The 18,407-nt window shown below is 40.9% G+C and overlaps 1 protein-coding gene across 2 annotated transcripts in view; it reads right to left on the bottom strand.

The window, feature by feature from the left end:
* The window catches only part of colec12 (collectin sub-family member 12), a 208,513-nt gene that overhangs the window by 50,754 nt on the left and 139,352 nt on the right, over positions 1-18,407 (bottom strand). For both annotated transcript variants that reach the window (XM_072570396.1, XM_072570397.1), the window contains one exon: positions 873-971. In XM_072570396.1, the coding sequence (XP_072426497.1) occupies positions 873-971 (99 nt within the window). The remainder of the gene's footprint in view (positions 1-872; positions 972-18,407) is intronic.

The raw sequence follows: 18,407 nt of genomic DNA, 5'->3' as shown, positions 1-18,407 counted from the left end.
GGATTTGGCTTGCACTGCAAGAAGAGCCAGGGGAGGCTGTGAGATGGATCTGAATATAACTTTGCAAAATTTCTTTTAGACAGGCACTGGGGACACAGTAATGATGATTTTGAAAGGGCATTTAGATGGGATATTTCTAAGGACAGATAAAGTGTGTGGCCTGGAGTTTAAACAGCGACCAGGATAAAAGAATGGGGTTGTATGTGTGAAGGAGCTTCAGCCATGTGCTGTAGACAGCGTGACTTTGTAGCTCCTGTGCTATTACATTCCCAATGAGGGAAATGTCAGATTGAAATTGCTTGTCTTGGAGCATACTGGCCTTTTAGATATGGCACAGGTGCAAGAGATGGTTGCCTGTTGGCAGAGAGTCAGTGATTGGCAAATTGTTCCAGGAATGGCTCATAGTTTGGTGGGATAGAATCAGAGGGATGCCACAGGATTCTGTATGTAGTCAGTTAGGTGAGTTTGGTAAGTACGGTGAGAAATCTTGCTGGGTCTTAAGTGAAAAACCTTCCAAAAGACACAATGCAAATGTACACTTAGCAAAAAACATATGAAGTTCAACCCAGATTGTTAATTTAGGAAATTACTATTTGTGATATTAACATAAGAATGTTTTGAATCTTTGTATGACATTTGATCAGTTATAAGTTCAACAGAGGCATGAATACATTGATCTTAAATACAACGTCACCTCTTCTGAAAAAAATCTAGTAAGGCAAGAAAGATTATACACAGTGTCTCCTCACGTATTACTATAATTTACTGTAATTTTGAGACTTTAGTTAAATTTGATACTGAAATACCTTTAGCCACTGTTGATTTCTGTCTAATACTATTTTTCCCAGCACAAAGATTATTATAATGCTTACCTAATTTCTTCAGATCTGTCTCGACTGCAGTTAATTTCTCTGTATAACTCTTCCGTGATGTTTCCATTCCTTCGGTCACAGTGTCCATTCTCTGTACAACTGCAACAGGCAAGCGAATCAGAATGAGTATATCATTGCAAACACATTATTGGGTGTACTTTATATCTTATATATTTCCATGCCTCATTAAGTTCCTTGTATTCTGAATCTCTAACAGGCCAAAATGTGAACAGTTATGCTTCTCTGCAATTTCCAAGACTAGTATCTTTCGTAGAGTCATAGAGATGTACAGCATGGAAACAGACCCTTTGGTCCAATTTGTCCATGCCGACCAGATATCTCAACACAATCTAGTCCCACCTGCCAGCACCTGGCCTGCATCCCTCCAAACCCTTCCTATTCATATACCCATCCAGATGTCTTTTAAATATTGCAGTTGTACCAGCCTCCACCACTTCATCTGGCAGCTCATTCCATACACGTACCAGCCTCTGAGTGAAAAGAGTTGCCTCTTAGGTCTCTTTTATATCTTTCCCCTCTCACCCTAAACCTATGCCCTCTAGTTCTGGACTCCCCCACACCAGGGAAAAGACTTTGTCTATTTATCCAATCCATGCCCCTCATGATTTTATAAACCTCTATGAGGTCACCCCTCAGCCTCTGATGCTCCAGGTGAAACAGCCCTACCCTATTCAATCTCTCCCTATAGCTCAAATCGCCCAACCATGGCAACATCCTTGTAAATCTTTTCTGAACCCTTTCAAGTTTCATAACATCTTTCTGATAGGAAAGAGACAGGAATTGCACACAATATTCCAATAGTGGCTTAACCAATGTCCTGTACAGCTGCAACATGACCTCCCAACTCCTGTACTCAATACTCTGAGCAATAAAGGAAAGCATACCAAATGCCTTCTTCACTATCCTACCTACCTGTGACTCTACTTTCATGGAGCTATGAACCTGCACTCCAAGGTCTCTTTGTTCAGCAACACTCCCTACGACCTTACCATTAAGTGTATAAGTCCTGCTAAGATTTGCTTTCCCAAAATGCAGCACCTCACATTTATTTAAATTAAACTCCATCTGCCACTTCTTGCCCATTGGCCCATCTGATGAAGTTCCCGTTGTAATCTGAGGTAACCTCCTTCGCTGTCCACTACACCTCCAATTTTGGTGTCATCTGCAAACTTACTATCTATACCTCTTATGCTCACATCCAAATCATTTATATAAATGATGAAAAGTAGTGGACCCAGCACCGACCCTTGTGGCACTCCACTTGTCAAAGGCCTCCAGTCTGAAAAACAACACTCCACCACCACCCTCTGTCTTCTACCTTTGAGCCAGTTCTGAATCCAAATGGCGAGTTCTCCCTATATTCCATGAGATCTAACCTTGCTCACTACAGCACACGTCCTTCAGTTGCTCCTCCTGTTGTTATAACCCACATCATTCCTGGAGTTGTACAAAAATAATAAAACACACACACACACACACACACAAAACCCCTTGTTCAGATGTCTTCATCTGGATGCTTTCACTTGTTTGTAAGTAGTACAGAACGGCTGATTCACTGATTTATCATTTGAAAATTGGTAACAGCTCATACTAACTGCTGAAGGAATTACTGGTTTCCTTCAGGTTAACCTGAGCTTTTGACAGCAGAGGTCAGGCAGCATCTGGGCAGCTTTTCTTTCTCTCTCTCACACTTTTTCTGTGTCTTTGTAACTTGCTTCCAACTTCAAGCTGCTCAGCCACCTGAGGACCTATCACACAGTAGTTGGCAAGCCAAAGGTCTCTGTCGTCAACTTGCCACTACCCCATGGACTAATCAACTTGTTGCCACCCATCTGCATCTGAATACAGAGCCCATTGGCTCCTCTTCATCTTCAATTGAAAGCATGATTACTGCTGGTTCAAACAGTGTTTTGGAATGCAAGCCATACGTATACAGTTGCTTGCTTTTCAAAACACTGGTTTATAAAACAGCTCCTTCTCATTTCAGTTCAAGTAGTTTTTAAAACATAAAACACTGTAATAATCTACAATTTTCTGGAATTCAAACTTACTATTAACCAACCAATATTTCTAGACTTATCTTAAGTTCTCTCCTACTCTTTTCAGCCCTAGTAGGTACCTTAATTGCATCATGACCCTTAACTTTTTATTTGTGTTTGTCAATTATACAAACTGGGAAGATTGACAGAGCTGACATCAGAGCAATGACCTTTTTGGAAGTGTAGTGGGAACAATTCTGTGGAAATTATTAATCTTATATTTAAGGGAAAGCTATTTGGTTGCATTTGGACAAAACAGAAGAAATATCCCTTCTCTTTCAGTTTCTTTCTCTTTCTTGGGAGTTAGATACAATGTTCCACAAGCTGCTTGTACAGAAAGCTGCTCTCAATGATTCCTGAAAGCTCTTTTTTGCCAATTCATTTGGGCTGTTTGACTAAAACTTTCTCGGGGGCTGGATTATCTCAGCCCCTGAACATGTGGGCATTCGCGAAAATATTGGGAGAATCAACCATGATCAGCAGAAAGGAGTTGATGATGTTGGCAAAGTGGGATACCAATTTCTCTCTGTCCAACATGTGCAGGAAGTATTCAGGGCAACAGCAACTGCGAGTGCTTGGCTATTTGTGTGGCTGGGGTTTAAAGAAGGTTCCAGTGCCAGAGATCCCAGGCAGTGATAAATACTTCTGCCTGTGGCGAATGGAAGAGTGTGATGAGTGGGATACCATAGTGGCTTCATGCATAGATAATGAGAAGTGTTTGGGATGAGAGCATTAAAAAACTCACTGGGACTTATGGAGAGAAGCCCTCCATGAAACTCACCAAATTTACCCAATTAGCCAATTTCTGATTAAACTCAGCCCTTGATTTTCCTTGGCTCATTTTATCATTGATGTGGTCTTCAGCCAGTGTTCTTTGTATTACATTTTTTATTCTCTCTTTCTACAATATTCTGAACACTCTTCTAAATGCTGCGATTCCAAAGGCTTTGTGTAATTTTGATCATTTGGTCACTCATGATCCATTTTTATTAGGGTGGTAATTGACATTGTCACTTTTGGCTTGTGGCTTTCTTGCTACTAACAGTAATTTAGTTTCCTTACTAAATTCTTTATAACATTGTTAACATCATCTCGGATTTGTTGTAATTCCTCTTTAATGTCAGCATTAATACAATGTTTTATCTACTTATCAAAGGTTGTTTACGGTTCAACAAGAGAGATGACTGGTGGTGATTTAACCTGAGGGTCACTACACCTCAGGTGAGGGGAGAGGTTAAGAAGGTGGGTCCTTCATGGCAACCTCAGCCATTGTGAGAAATGAATTCATTCTGTTGTTATTCCCATTACCGAGATTATAAGTACAGTGATAAACCCTTACATACTCTTTGTTTGACTGTATTTCATCTCACATCATCACTTTCATTCATTTAAAAACTCTTTTGGTTTTTATATAAATTACTTCTGATTCTTTGATATTTTCCAATCATTTCTACAGAACTGAAAACAAATCTTCTGCTTGTATATTTGTGCTCCTGCCAAGATGGATATCACCATGGGTGAAGGTAGGGAAAAAAAACTGTGTCCTACAACTTGCCAGCTCTCACTTATGACTCCAGGTAGTTGGTTGCTTACCATTAGCTGTACCCCAGGATCTTGAGTTACCAGATAAGCAAAACTAAATGAACAACCCAGCAGGTTTGGCTGTTGTGATGTGGGATCATCACCTCTTCAAGTGCACAAAGACTGGGTATGGTGGACAAAGGAAAAACATCTTAACAAGTTCGTAGAACAATCGGTCAGAAGGTGAAAACCAGCAAGTTCTGTGACTCACTGGGCACTGCCACGACACTCAGAAAGGCAAGTAACCAATCGCCTGCAAAGAGTTCAGGATCTCACACTGTATTGGCCCCATAGATAGCCATGGATAGTCATCAACAAATGACAACATCCGATCTCCAGGTAGACAGCAGCAGGTAAAGGAAACAGAAGAATTAATCAAGAAAGGAAGGTATTTGATCCCGATAAAAATGATGTCAAAATTGTTCGTTCATAGACAGAGTGGCAATCAAAATACACATGGTAATGGACAGAAATTAAGGTTAAATGGGCAAGGCAAAGATAAGATACATGTCTGGTTACATACAGAGAATTTTTTCACATTAATCCAGGTGTTTTCTTAGCTTGGACCCTAGATTACTATAACTACTTCCTTAATATTAAAATCAAATATCACGAAGCCTAATTAACAAACTGTCAGCACACACATGCAAACAGATGTTTATCCTCCTCTCCAAATAGAAAAATATTCAAGTGAAGTTGCCCATTTTTAGTGGGTAAAAAGTGATGATGATTCTTACATTATTATGCAGAATTCAGATGGAGTGTCAAGGTGACTAGTTAGCTTAAAGGTGACTAGAAGGGAGCAAATTGGGAGTGACCATTGATTGCTCCCTAAGGATTTTGCCATATTAATCTAAAGCTGACTGCCATTCTTCTTAATAAGGATATTGGGGCTCTAGAGAAGAGGCAAAGTAGGGTAATGAGATTGGTTTGGATGAAGTGTTTGCAGATGACACCCAAAATTGGAGGTGTAGTGGACAGCGAAGAGGGTTACCTCAGATTACAACAGGATCTGGACCAGATGGCCAATGTGCTGAGAAGTGGCAGATGGAGTTTAATTCAGATAAATGCGAGGTGCAGCATTTTTGGGAAAACAAATATTAGCAGGACATATACACTTAATGGTAACGGCCTAGGGAGTGTTACTGAACAAAGAGACCTTGGAGTGCAGGTTCACAGCTCCGTGAAGGTGGAGTCACAGGTAGATAGGATAGTGAAGAAGGCGTTTGGTATGCTTTCCTTTATTGGTCAGAATATTGAGTACAGGAATTGGGAGGTCATGTTGCGACTATATAGGACATTGGTTAGGCCACTGTTGGAATATTGCGTGCAATTCTGGTCTCCTTCCTATTGAAAAGATGCTGTGAAACTTAAAAGGGTTCAGAAAAGATTCATAAGGATGTTGCCAGGGTTGGAGGATTTGAGCTATAGGGAGAGGCTGAACAGGCTGGGGCTGTTTTCCCTGCAGCGTCTGAGACTGAGGGGTGACCTTATAGAGGTTTACAAAATTATGAGGGGCATGGATAGGATAAATAGACAAAGTCTTTTACCTGGGGTCGGGGAGTCCAGAACTAGAGGGCATAGGTTTAGGGTGAGAGGGGAAAGATATAAAAGAGACGTAAGGGGCAACTTTTTCACACAGAGGGTGGTACGTGTATGGAATGAGCTGCCAGAGGATGTGGTGGAGGCTGGTACAATTGCAACATTTAAGAGGCATTTGGATGGGTATATGAATAGGAAGGGTTTGGAGGGATATGGGCTGGATGCTGGCAGGTGGGACTAGATTGGGTTGGGATATCTGGTCGGCATGGAGGGGTTGGACCGAAGGGTCTGTTTCTATGCTGTACATCTCTATGACTCTATGACTCTAAGTGCATTGAGCTATAGAGGGAGAAATTGTGAGGTTTGAAATCTCTGAAATTAAACAGTATCTAATTCTGATTTTTAAAACTATTCAGCACATTAATAACATGTTAGTAGGATGGACTGTGTAGAAATAGGGGCCTAATATTTAAAATGACAAAGCAGGCAGTGAGATTAGATCCATGGAAATTTTTATTTTTGTCAGAGAATGATCAATTTGTGGAATAGAATTCTGGGATGGTGTTAATAAGTGGCTCTTGCAAACCTTGAGGAGCTCTTAAACTAATTTTTGGAAAAGTGTAGCATCACAGAAGAGGAAAGGTAACATTTTGGGTAACAACAAGACCTCCCGCAGCATGACTAATTGATTGAGTCATGGTCAGGAAGTTTTGACAGATTTTCTGCATTGACGAAGGATCCTTGAGGGGGTGAAGAAAAGTTGGTGTTTGGCAGCAAAGAAGATTTGACGCATGTGTGTATGGCTTTGATGGCATTTTTCATGCCAAGTACATTCAGCACAATTATTCGAAGTGATGCAGCAAACTCAGAGTTAGCACTGTTGGCGAGACATCAAAGTTTTGGATTGGATTAACATCAATCCGAATGGGGCTCAATCCTCATCGAGGTTGACTCAGGGCATACCTTCTTGCCCAGTTTGTAGTAAAACAAAACACGGCACTTTGCTGTGGTTTAGCAATTAATCACCAAGAACCTGCCTTTAGGCAGGGAGTTGAAGAAATAAACTCAATAAAGAAATAATTTTAAGGAACATGATGTAATTGTCTAAAAACACAGAAATCGATGACTGAATGAAAGAGTAGTTCTTGAGGAAATAGTTTGCTATAGATGGCATTTAGTTTCTCAATCCACTGAACTACAATTATTTTATATACTTTCCCAACCCCAAATAAAAATGGATAAATGACAGATTTAATTTTTTGACAATGCAGTTCTGATTATATAGTTGCCACTATCTACAAGTGCAATTTTACTGAAATTATGGATAATATTTTTGAGTATCATGGTGCAGGATCTCACCTAATTGAAGTACTTTTTAGTCAGACAAGTTTATGCATGTTTCTTGCACACCACAGAGTATTACATTACTATATTACTTGACCACCTGAGTTTCAGGTCCATCTATTCAGCCTGATTTATTTATTTTGCTTCTCAGTAAAATTTAAGGGATGAACAACAGTAATGGATCCACTACAGTTTGATTCCAGTGGATAATTTCTTTCTTCCCCAAAAACTCAAGGCGTGCTGGAGTCATTTTTCCTCCTGTGTGGCAGAACTTGGAGGATGCCAATAATCCTGCAAAATAACATGAAAGAGAGCTGACAGTGGTCCAGAACTAACAGTCTGTGTACTGGGAGGTTGCTATTCCTGCAATAACTCATATATTTGGCATTTTTCTGATGCAAAATGGAAACAGATGTTACATGTCCTCACCCAGGTGTCCTCATGTGGTGGAAAAGGAAACTTTTTGTAGATGTCATGTGCTTTTCTGTTTTGCAATAGTTCCACCAAACCCTGGAGCATTTCAATCATTTGAACAGAATGGGAATCAAAATTAAAATGCTGATACTCTGACTTGTATTTTCAGCAGAAAGAAAAAGTGCAATGATTGAAACTTTGGAATGTTAATCTGATTGAAAAGAAAGTTTCTGCCATACCTGCAGACTATGATTTGATGTTCCAGTGGTAATACATAAATCTGGGCCCAACAGCATCTTATTCCTTACAGCTGGTTCCATTCTGAACTTCAGATAAATAATATTGTTTTCCATCCACTTCCTACAGCACGAGTAGGGTAGTGTATTTTTTGTTTAACACAGCTGACTTGAGCTCCAGAGCTTAGCTGTTTAATCGCTTGGGGTCAGCTGATTAAATGGACGGGTGAGCATCAGACAAGACTACAGCTTCCAAGTTCATGTATACTCTACATCAAAGCTAACAGGTTGTGAGGACTATAAAAGCCTGCAGCAACATAAATCTCAAATAGTAATATAGTTTGGTGGAGATGCCAAAAAGGACCTAAATTGCCTCTATCTCTGCAGTATTGAGCTACTCCGTCAGATATTTGATTTGATTTATTACTGTCACATGTACTGAGTTACAGTGAAAAGTATTGTTTTGCATGCTAACTAGACAAATCATACCTTACATAAGTACATCAGAACAGAATGCAGAATAAACTGTTACAGCCACAGAGAAAGATCAACTCTAATATATGAGAGGTTTATAAGTCTGATAGCACTGCGGAAGAAGCTGTTCTTAAATCTGCTGGTATGTGTTTTCAAACTTTTGTATCTTCTGCCTGATGGAAGAGGCTGGAAGAGAGTATAACCGGGGTGTGAGGGGCCTTTGATTATTTTGGCTGGTTTCCCGAGGCAGGGGAAGTGTAGACAGAGTCAGTGGAGGTAAGGCTGGTGATCATGATGGACTGCCTGAGAACCCAGGAAATCACTGGATGCCCCCATACAAATATTTTAGTCAAAATATACAGCTCCTCAAAATGGAATGTCCAAAGTATCTGCAAAATCGAATGCAACATATTATAATATGACACTTACATTGCCTGTGAACAGTCTCACCAGTTTCAGGTGGGAGTTTCTAACCTTCATCTATTTGTCTCAAGGAAATATGTGTCACACCAGGAGTGGTCACAGTGATATTGGGGTTGTGAAAATCAGAAGTAACTGGAATATTTAAATGCAAATGCATTTTGAAAATATCTTCAATAAGATACCACACAGACTCATGATTGAGGTCACATTATATGAAATCAGGGGCCAAGGAGCAGAATGGATAGAAAGCTATTCATGAACTACAAAACAGAAAATTGAGGGTTAATGGTAGCTGTCGAGACTGGATAAACCAACATTACCTCCAGTTACAAATTGGAAAAGATAATGGTTAATACTTAGTGCTGGGGCCATTATTGTTCACAAAGTCAAAAACAATCGGGATTCGGGAACCACCATTATATTTCAAAGCTTGACCATATCCTGAATCTGAGGACATTGATCTGGCTTCAATGAAGTCAGATGCATCTCATCACCATTTTGTTCAAGAAAACCTGTATTTTCAAAAAGATGCTGATATATCAGAGTTGAAGTACACAAGCTCCGTACTTCAATTTAATTGGATGTCTATGCTCGTTGATTTGTCACAGAGTCATAGTAATCCAAGATGGAGGACGGGAAAATTTTCTGGCTGTAAGAGCTGCTCCTTTTTTTTGAGGTATTTTTGGTGTTGGAGGTGATTTCCTTGAATTCCAGGAGCAGCAATTCCTGTTTTATATGCTGTTGCATTGTTTTGGAACTTTGGGAAAAAAAAGTCAAAACAACAGCAGTTTTAAAAGAGAGAAGAACAGACAAAGGAAGCACATGGTGAGGACAGTGCAGGAGAGAGAGAGAGAACCTGCACAGTTACTGCCTTTGCTGTTTTAGAATTCATGTGTCGCTGGACATCGGAGTGCATCTAGGAAAATTAACAAACAGTGAATTTCACAACTAATCTTGGAGGTACCGGTTTGGGCGAAGTTCACAACACAGAATCAGATAAGTTAATTGTTGTTTTAAGTCTGTCCAACAGAAAAGCTGCAATAGTGAGTACAGTGGATTCTTTCTTGATTATATGTTTTTGAAGATAAGTCTCTTGATTAAACTTAAAATATAAGCCACAGCTATTAATTTAACCTGGTGCAGTGTTTTGTAGAGGAATAAGGCAGTGTTATTTTCTGGATCTGTAGATTATGAAGGAGCAAAAAATAGCTTTGCAGTGATATGTACTTCTTGTCAGATGTGGGAGTTTAAAGAGAGTTTAAGGGTTACTGCGGATTAAATCTGCCATAAATGCTGTTGGATGCGAATCTTATCAGATCAAGTGGATCGGTTGGAGAAACAGACAGAAGTAATGAGGAATTTGCAACAGCAACAGTATGTGATGGATGGGAGTTATAGGAAGGAGGGAAAGTCTCAGATACAGTCACATAGATGGGTTAACTCCAGGAAGGGTAAGAGAGGTCGGCACCATAGGCAGGAGTCTTTTGTGGATATACCCATTTCAAACAGGTATGCTGTTTTGGAAAATGTAGGGAGTGATTGATTCTCAGGGGAACGTAGCACAAACAGCCAAGTTCTCTGGTAATGAGACTGGCTCTAATGCAAGGAGGGGTACGTCGGCTTCCAAGAGATCAATTGTGTTAGGGGATTTTGTAGTCTGAGGTACAGGCAGACGCTTCTGTGGCCAGCAGAGAAAAAGCAGAATGGTGTGTTGTTTCCCTGGTGCCAGGATCAAGGATGTCTCAGTGAGGGTGCAGAATGTTCTCATGGGGGAGAGGGGCCAGCAGGAGATCATTGTCCACATTGGAACCAATGACATAGGAAGGGAAAAGGTTGGGATTCTGAAGGGTGAGTTAGGCAGAAATTTAAAAAGGAGGTCCTCAAGGGTAGTAATATCTGGATTACTCCCAGTGCTACGAGCTAGTGAGGGCAGGAACAGGAGGATAGAGCAGATGAATGCATGGCTGAGGAGCTGGTGTATGGGAGAAGGATTCACATTTTTGGATTATTGGAATCTCTTTTGGGGTAGAAGTGACCTGTACAAAAAGGACGGATTGCACCTAAATGGGAAGGGGACTAATATACTGGCAGGGAGATTTGCTAGAACTGCTTGGGAGGATTTAAACTAATAAGGTGGGGGGGGGATGGATGGGTGTGGGACCCAGGGAGATAGTGAGGAAAGAGATCAATCTGCGACTGGTACAGCTGAGAACAGAAGTGAGTCAAACAGTCAGGGCAGGCAGGGACAAGGTAGGACTAATAAATTAAACTGCATTTTTTTCAATGCAAGGAGCCTAACAGGGAAGGCAGATGAACTCAGGGCATGGTTAGGAACATGGGACTGGGATATCATAGTAATTATGGAAACATGGCTCAGGCATGGGCGGGACTGGCACTTTAATGTTCCAGGATACAAGTGCTAAAGCAAGGATAGAAAGGGAGGCAAGAGAGGAGGGGAGTGGCATTTTTGATAGGGATAGCATTACAGCTGTGCTGAGGGAGGATATTCTTGGAAATACATCCAGGGAAGTTATTTGGGTGGAACTGAGAAATAAGAAAGGGATGATCACCTTCTTGGGATTGCATTATAGACCCCCTAATAGTCAGAGGGAAATTGAGAAACAAACTTGTAAGGTGACCTCAGCTATCTGTAAGAATAATAGGGTAGTTATGGTAGGGGATTTTAACTTTCCAAACATAGACTGGGACTGCCATAGTGTTAAAGGTTTAGATAGAGAGGAATTTCTTAAATGCGTACAAGACAATTTTCTGATTCAGTATGTGATGTACCTACTTGAGAAGGTGCAAAACTTGACCTACTCTTGGGAAATAAGGCAGGGCAGGTGACTGAGGTGTCCGTGAGGGAGCACTTTGGTGCCAGCGACCATAATTCTATTCGTTTTAAAATAGTGTTGGAAAAGGATAGACCAGATCTAGGAGTTGAAGTTCTAAATTGGAGAAAGGACAATTTTGACAGTATTAGGCAAGAACTTTCGAAAGCTGATTGGAGGCAGATGTTTGCAAGTAAAGGGACAGCTGGAAAATGGGAAGGCTTCAGAAATGAGATAACAAGAATCCAGACAAAGTATATTCCTGTCAGTGTGAAAGGTGGGACTAGATTGGGTTGGGATATCTGGTCAGCATGGACAGGTTGGACCGAAGGGTCTGTTTCCATGCTGTACATCTCTATGACTCTGTATACAGCATGGAAACAGACCCTTCAGTCCAACCCCTCCATGCCGACCAGATATCCCAACCCAACCTAGTCCCACCTGCCAGTGCCTGGCCCATATCCCTCCAAACCCTTCCTATTCATATACCCATCCAAATGCCTCTTAAATGTTGCAATTGTACCAGCCTCCACCACTTCTTCTGGCAGCTCATTCTGTACATGTGCCACCCTCTGTGTGAAAAAGTTGCCCCTTACGTCTCTTTTATATCTTTCCCCTCTCACCCTAAACCTATGCCCTCTAGTTCTGGACTCCCCGATCCCATGAAAAAAGACTTTGTCTATCTACCCTATCCATGCCCCTCATAATTTTGTAAACCTCTATAAGGTCACCCCTCAGCCTCCGACGCTGCAGGGAAAACAGCCCCAGCCTGTTCAGCCTCTCCCTGTAGCTCACATCCTCCAACCCTGGCAACATCCTTATAAATCTTTTCTGAACCCTTTCAAGTTTCACAACATCTTTCCAATAGGAAGGAGACCAGAATTGCATGCAGTATTCCAACAGTGGCCTAACCAATGCCTTGTATAGCCGCAACATGACCTCCCAACTCCTGTACTCAATATTCTGACCAATAAAAGAAAGCATTCCAAATGCTGCCTTCACTATCCTATCTACCTGTGACTCCACTTTCAAGGAGCTATGAACCTGCACTCCAAGGTCTCTTTGTTCAGCAACACTCCCTAGGACCTTACCATTAAGTGTATAAGTCCTGCTAAGATTTGCTTTCCCAAACATGCAGCACCTCACATTTATCTGAATTAAACTCCATCTGCAACTTCTCAGCCCATTGGTCCATCTTGTCAAGATCATGTCGTAATCTGAGGTAACCTTCTTCGCTGTCCACTACACCTCCAATTTTGGTGTCATCTGCAAACTTACTAACTGTACCTCTTTTGCTCGCATCCAAATCATTTATGTAAATGACAAAAAGTAGAGGGTCCAGCACTGATCCTTGTGGCACTCCACTGGTCACAGGCCTACAGTCTGAGAAACAACTCTCAACCACCCTCTGTCTTCTACCTTTGAGCCAGTTTTGAATCCAAATGGTTAGTTCTTCCTGTATTTCGTGAAATCTAACCTTGCTAACCAGTCTCCAATGGGGACCCTTGTCAAACACCTTACTGAAGTCCATTTAGATCACATCTACTGCTCTACCCTCATCAATCCTCTTTTGTTACTTCTTTAAAAGACCCAATCAAGTTTGTGAGACATGGTTTCCCACACACAAAGCCACGTTGACTATCCCTAATCAGTCCTTTCCTTTCCAAATACATGTAAATCCTGTCCCTCAGGATTCCCTCCAACAACTTGCCCACCACTGACATTAGGCTCACTGGTCTATAGTTCCCTGGCTTGTCCTTACCACCCTTCTTAAACAGTGGCACCACGTTAGCCAACCTTCAGTCTTCCGGCACCTCACCTGTGACTATCGATGATACAAATATCTCAGCAAGAGGCCCAGCAATCACTTCCCTAGCTTCCCACAGAGTTCTCAGGTACACCTAATCAGGTCCTGGAGATTTATACACCTTTATGCATTTTAAGCTGTCCAGCATCTCCTCCTCTGTAATCTGGATATTTTGCAAGCTGTCACCATCTATTTCCCTACAGTCTATATCTTCTATTTCCTGATGCAAATACTCATTTCGTATCTCCCCCATTTTCTGCAGCTCCACACAAGATTGCCGCCTTGATATTTGAGGGCCCCATTCTCTCCCTCATTACCCTTTTGTCCTTAATGGACTTGTAAAAACCCTTTGGATTCTCCTTAATTCTATTTGCCAAAGCTATCTCATGTCTCCTTTTTGCCCTCCTGATTTCCCTCTTAAGTATAGTCCTACTGCCTTTATACTCTTCTAATGATTCACTCGATCTAAACTGGCTATGCTTCCTTCTTTTTCTTAACCAAATCCACAATTTCTTTCGTCATCCAGCATTCCCTATACCTACCAGCCTTCCCTTTCACCCTGACAGGAATATACTTTGTCTGGATTCTTGTTATCTCATTTCTGAAGGCTTCCCATTTTCCAGCTGTCCCTTTACCTGCGAACATATGCCCAGGGTCAGCTTTCGAAAGTTCTTGCCTAATACCGTCAAAATTGGCCTTTCTCCAATTTAGAACTTCAACTTCTAGATTTAGTCTATCCTTTTCCATCACTATCTTAAAATGAATAGAATTATGGTCGCTGGCCCCAAAGTGCTCCCCCACTGACACCTCATTCATCTGTCCTGCCTTATTTCCCAAGAGTAGGTCAGGTTTTGCACCTTCTCTCGGAGGTACATCCACATACTGAAACAGAAAATTTTCTTGTACTCACTTAACAAATTCTTCTCCACCTAAACCCTTAACACTATGGCAGTCCCAGTGTATGTTTGGAAAGTTAAAACCCCCGACCATAACCACCCTATTATTGTTAGTGATAGCTGAGATCTCCTTCCAAGTTTGTTTCTCAATTTCCCTCTGACTATTAGGAGTTCTATAATACAAACCCAATAAGGTGATCATCCCTTTCTTATTTCTCAGTTCCAGCCAAATAACTTCCCTGGATGTATTTACAGGAATATCCTCCCTCAGCACAGCTGTAATTCTATTCCTTATCAAAAACATCACTCCCCCGCCTCTCTTGCCTCCGTTTCTATCCTTCCTGTAGCATTTGTATCCTGGAACATTAAGCTACCAGTCCTGCCTATCCCTGAACCATGTTTCCGTAATTGCTATGATATCCAAGTCCCATGTTCCTCACCATGCCCTGAGTTCAACTGCCTTCCCTGTTAGGCCTCTTGCATTGAAAAAAATGCAGTTTAATTTATTAGTCCTACCTTGTCCCTGCCTGCCCTGACTGTTTGACTCACTTCTGTTCTCAGCTGTACCAGTCGCAGATTGATCTCTTTCCTCACTATCTCCCTGGGTTCCACACCCACCCACCCACACACACATACACCCCTGCCACCCCCCCCGCCCCCACCTTACTACTTTAAATCTTCCCAAGCAGTTCTAGCAAATCTCCCTGCCAGTATATTAGTCCCCTTCTAATTAGGTACAATCCGTCCTCCTTGGACAGGTCACTTCTACCCCAAAAGAGATTCCAATGATCCAAAAATGTGAATCCTTCTCACATACACCAGCTCCTCAGCCATGCATTCATCTCTCTATTCTCCTATTCCTGCTTTCACTAGCTCATAGCACCGGGAGTATTCCAGATCTTACTACTCTCGAGGACCTCCTTTTTAAATTCCTGCCTAACTCTCTGTAATCTCCTTTCAGAATCTCAACCATTTCCCTTCCTATGTTGTTGGTTTTAATGTGGACAATGACCTCTTGCTGGCCCGTCTTCCCCTTGAGAACATTCTGCATCCTCTCTAAGACATCCTTGATCCTGGCACCAGGGAAACAACACACAATTCTGCTTTTTCACTGCTGGCCACAGAAACGTCTGTCTGTACCACAGACTAGAGAATCTCCTAACACAATTGATCTCTTGGAACCCGACGTACCCCTCGTTGCATTACAGCCAGTTTCAATACCAGAAACTTGGCTGCTTGTGCTATGTTCCCTAGAGAATCCATCACCCCCTACATTTTCCAAAACAGCATATCTGCTTGAAATGGGTATATCCACAAAAGACTCCTGCACTAGCTGCCTACCTCTCTTACCTTTCCTGGAGTTAACCCATCTATGTGACTGTATCTGAGACTTTCCCCCCTTCCTACAACTGCCATCCATCACATAGTGTTGCTGGTGCAAATTGTTCATTGCTTCTAACTGTCTCTCTAACTGATCCATTCGATCTGATAAGATTCGCAACTACCAGCATTTATGGCAGATATAATCCGCAGTAACCCTTAAACTCTCTTTAAACTCCCACACCTGACAGGAAGCACACATAACTCTACTAAAGACCATTTTTGCTCCTTCACAATCTACAGACCCAGAAAATAACACTGTCTTATTCCTCTACAAACACTGCCCCAGGTTAAATTAATAGTTATGGCTTATATTTAAGTTTAATCAAGAGACATATCTCCAAAAACATATAATCAAGAAAGAACCCACTCTACTCACTACTGCAGATTCTCTGTAGGCTACACTTAAAACAACGATTAACTTATCTGATTCTGTGATGTGAACTTCGCCCGACAGTTCCTCAAAGATCGGTTGTGAATTTCATTGTTTGTTAATTTTCTCACCCACACTCTGATGTCCAGCAACTCATGAATTCAAACAGCAAAGGCAGTGTCAGTTTCTTTCTCTCTGTCTCTCCTGCAATGACCTCACCATGTGCTTCCTTTGTCTGTTCTCCTCCCTTTTAAAACTGCTGTTGTTTTGACTTTTTTTTCCCAAAGTTCCAAAACAATGCAACAGCATATAAAACAGTAATTGCTGCTCCTGGAATTCGAGGAAATCACCTCTAACACCCAAAATACCTCAAAAAAGGATTAGCTGTTACAGCCAGAAAGTTTCCCCGTCCTAGTTGGTCATGTTTCTGGAGGATTATTGCTCATTCAGCATTTCGCTTTTAGCTACTCTGGAACCGTGTACTGTTTCTGCACATTCTCTGGAAGGGATATCCAGTTTTACAAATGAGCATTATTTTATTATGGCTGGACATTAGCTGTGAGATTTTACTATTTTACAGTGCTGGCACTGACTATTCTACCTTGAGCATCAACAGATTGAAAAGTTTTTCAGTGAGAATAAGAATGGAAACTATTTCCACCCATCCTGTAAAATCTGCAACTTCATCCTTATTGACAGTAAACTAATGTAGATAATCTCAATACAGTATTCTTCTTTTTGGATTTCACCATGAATTTAGGAAGCCCATTATAATCTTCTGCTCTTTGACTGGTTGGTTAACAAGTTTGTTTCTGAACCAATTGTTTTCAGGGAACTAGTCAAATTCCTTCTGCCTCCACAAGGATGTTGAGGCCAAGACATACCTGTACAAACTCAAGCATAAGGAGTTATGACTGTGAACCACATATATATTTTGAAATCACACATTTTGTTTGTTTTGCAGTGTTACTTTGACCATTCCTTTAATCATGGAGGTTGTTCCACCCCAAACATAGTTACATCTATGTAGGCTGTAACTTCTGTTTCTTCAGACTAAAATTGACAAAATGTCCAGGTCTTTTGAAAATGGATTAGATGATTCACTAATTTGTCTGGATTATCAGTGGTACTTTTTCTAATGGAGGTGGTCTAACTGCATTGTCTTCTTTTTATCAGCAAGCATTTAGCTTTTTTCTGCTGAAATTGCATCTTTCTCTACATTCTCTGAAAGTGATCTATGGTTATACAGTTGTAGCATTCTTTTGTCATGGCTAGATTTGTCTGTGTCTTATCATGTGCTGCTTTAAAACATCCATACCTCATTACCTTATAAACAAAATAAGTTTTGTTGTTCTCCAAAGGCAGGGCTGATCTTCTCCTCTCAGGCTCTAGTTTCTGCTTGTTAAGGATTTAAATTAATTTCTCTGAAGCTAAATCTTCCTTCGAATGTAAGAAATCTGACAAAGACTCATCTATAATTCTGAGATGAATTCTGTCTCTTATGAATCTTATGAATCAAAGCTCCACAGTCGCAGTTTCCACTGATCTGTAGAAATATTTAGTGAAATTATCCATGGATTCCCTTGAATGCTGAACATTTCTGTTAAATGTTGCTTGTTAAAAACAAAATGTTCTCTGATGATAGGCATTATCAAAAGCTGTTAGTACTTCTTCAAAATTATCTGAGCTTTCTTTGGTATTTTGCCAATTTGTAATGTCATCCACCTGACCAAATGAAATAAGAGCATTCAGTCCTTCTAATCTGCTCCACCATTCGATTAAATCATCTGTGTTTTGAATTCTACTCTGATAACCTTTGATTCCCTAGTCTAACAAGAATCTATCCTGCCTTTTTAGGTCTAAAATTGCATGACAGAAAAATAATTCTCCCGATCTCTGTTCCTAAAAGGGTCACCTAAAATTTTAAAACAGGGTCCTATCTCTGGCCACAAAAGGAAACATCCTTCTCATGTACACTTTATCATGACCATTCAGCTACTTAAACACTTAAACCAGGTTCTCTCTCATACATCTAAACTTGAGTGTAAACAAGTCTATCCAACCTATCCTTATAAGACAATCTGCTCATTCCAGGTATCAATCTATTAACCCCCTTCTGAACTGTCTCCAATGCACTTACATCCTTCCCTAAGTAAGGAGACCGAAACCACAAA

The sequence above is a fragment of the Chiloscyllium punctatum genome, chromosome 5, assembly GCF_047496795.1.
Source record: "Chiloscyllium punctatum isolate Juve2018m chromosome 5, sChiPun1.3, whole genome shotgun sequence".
Classification (NCBI taxonomy): Eukaryota; Metazoa; Chordata; class Chondrichthyes; order Orectolobiformes; family Hemiscylliidae; genus Chiloscyllium; species Chiloscyllium punctatum.
Note: the sequence above shows the minus strand (reverse complement) of the source record. Positions and strands in the feature narration are given on the sequence as shown.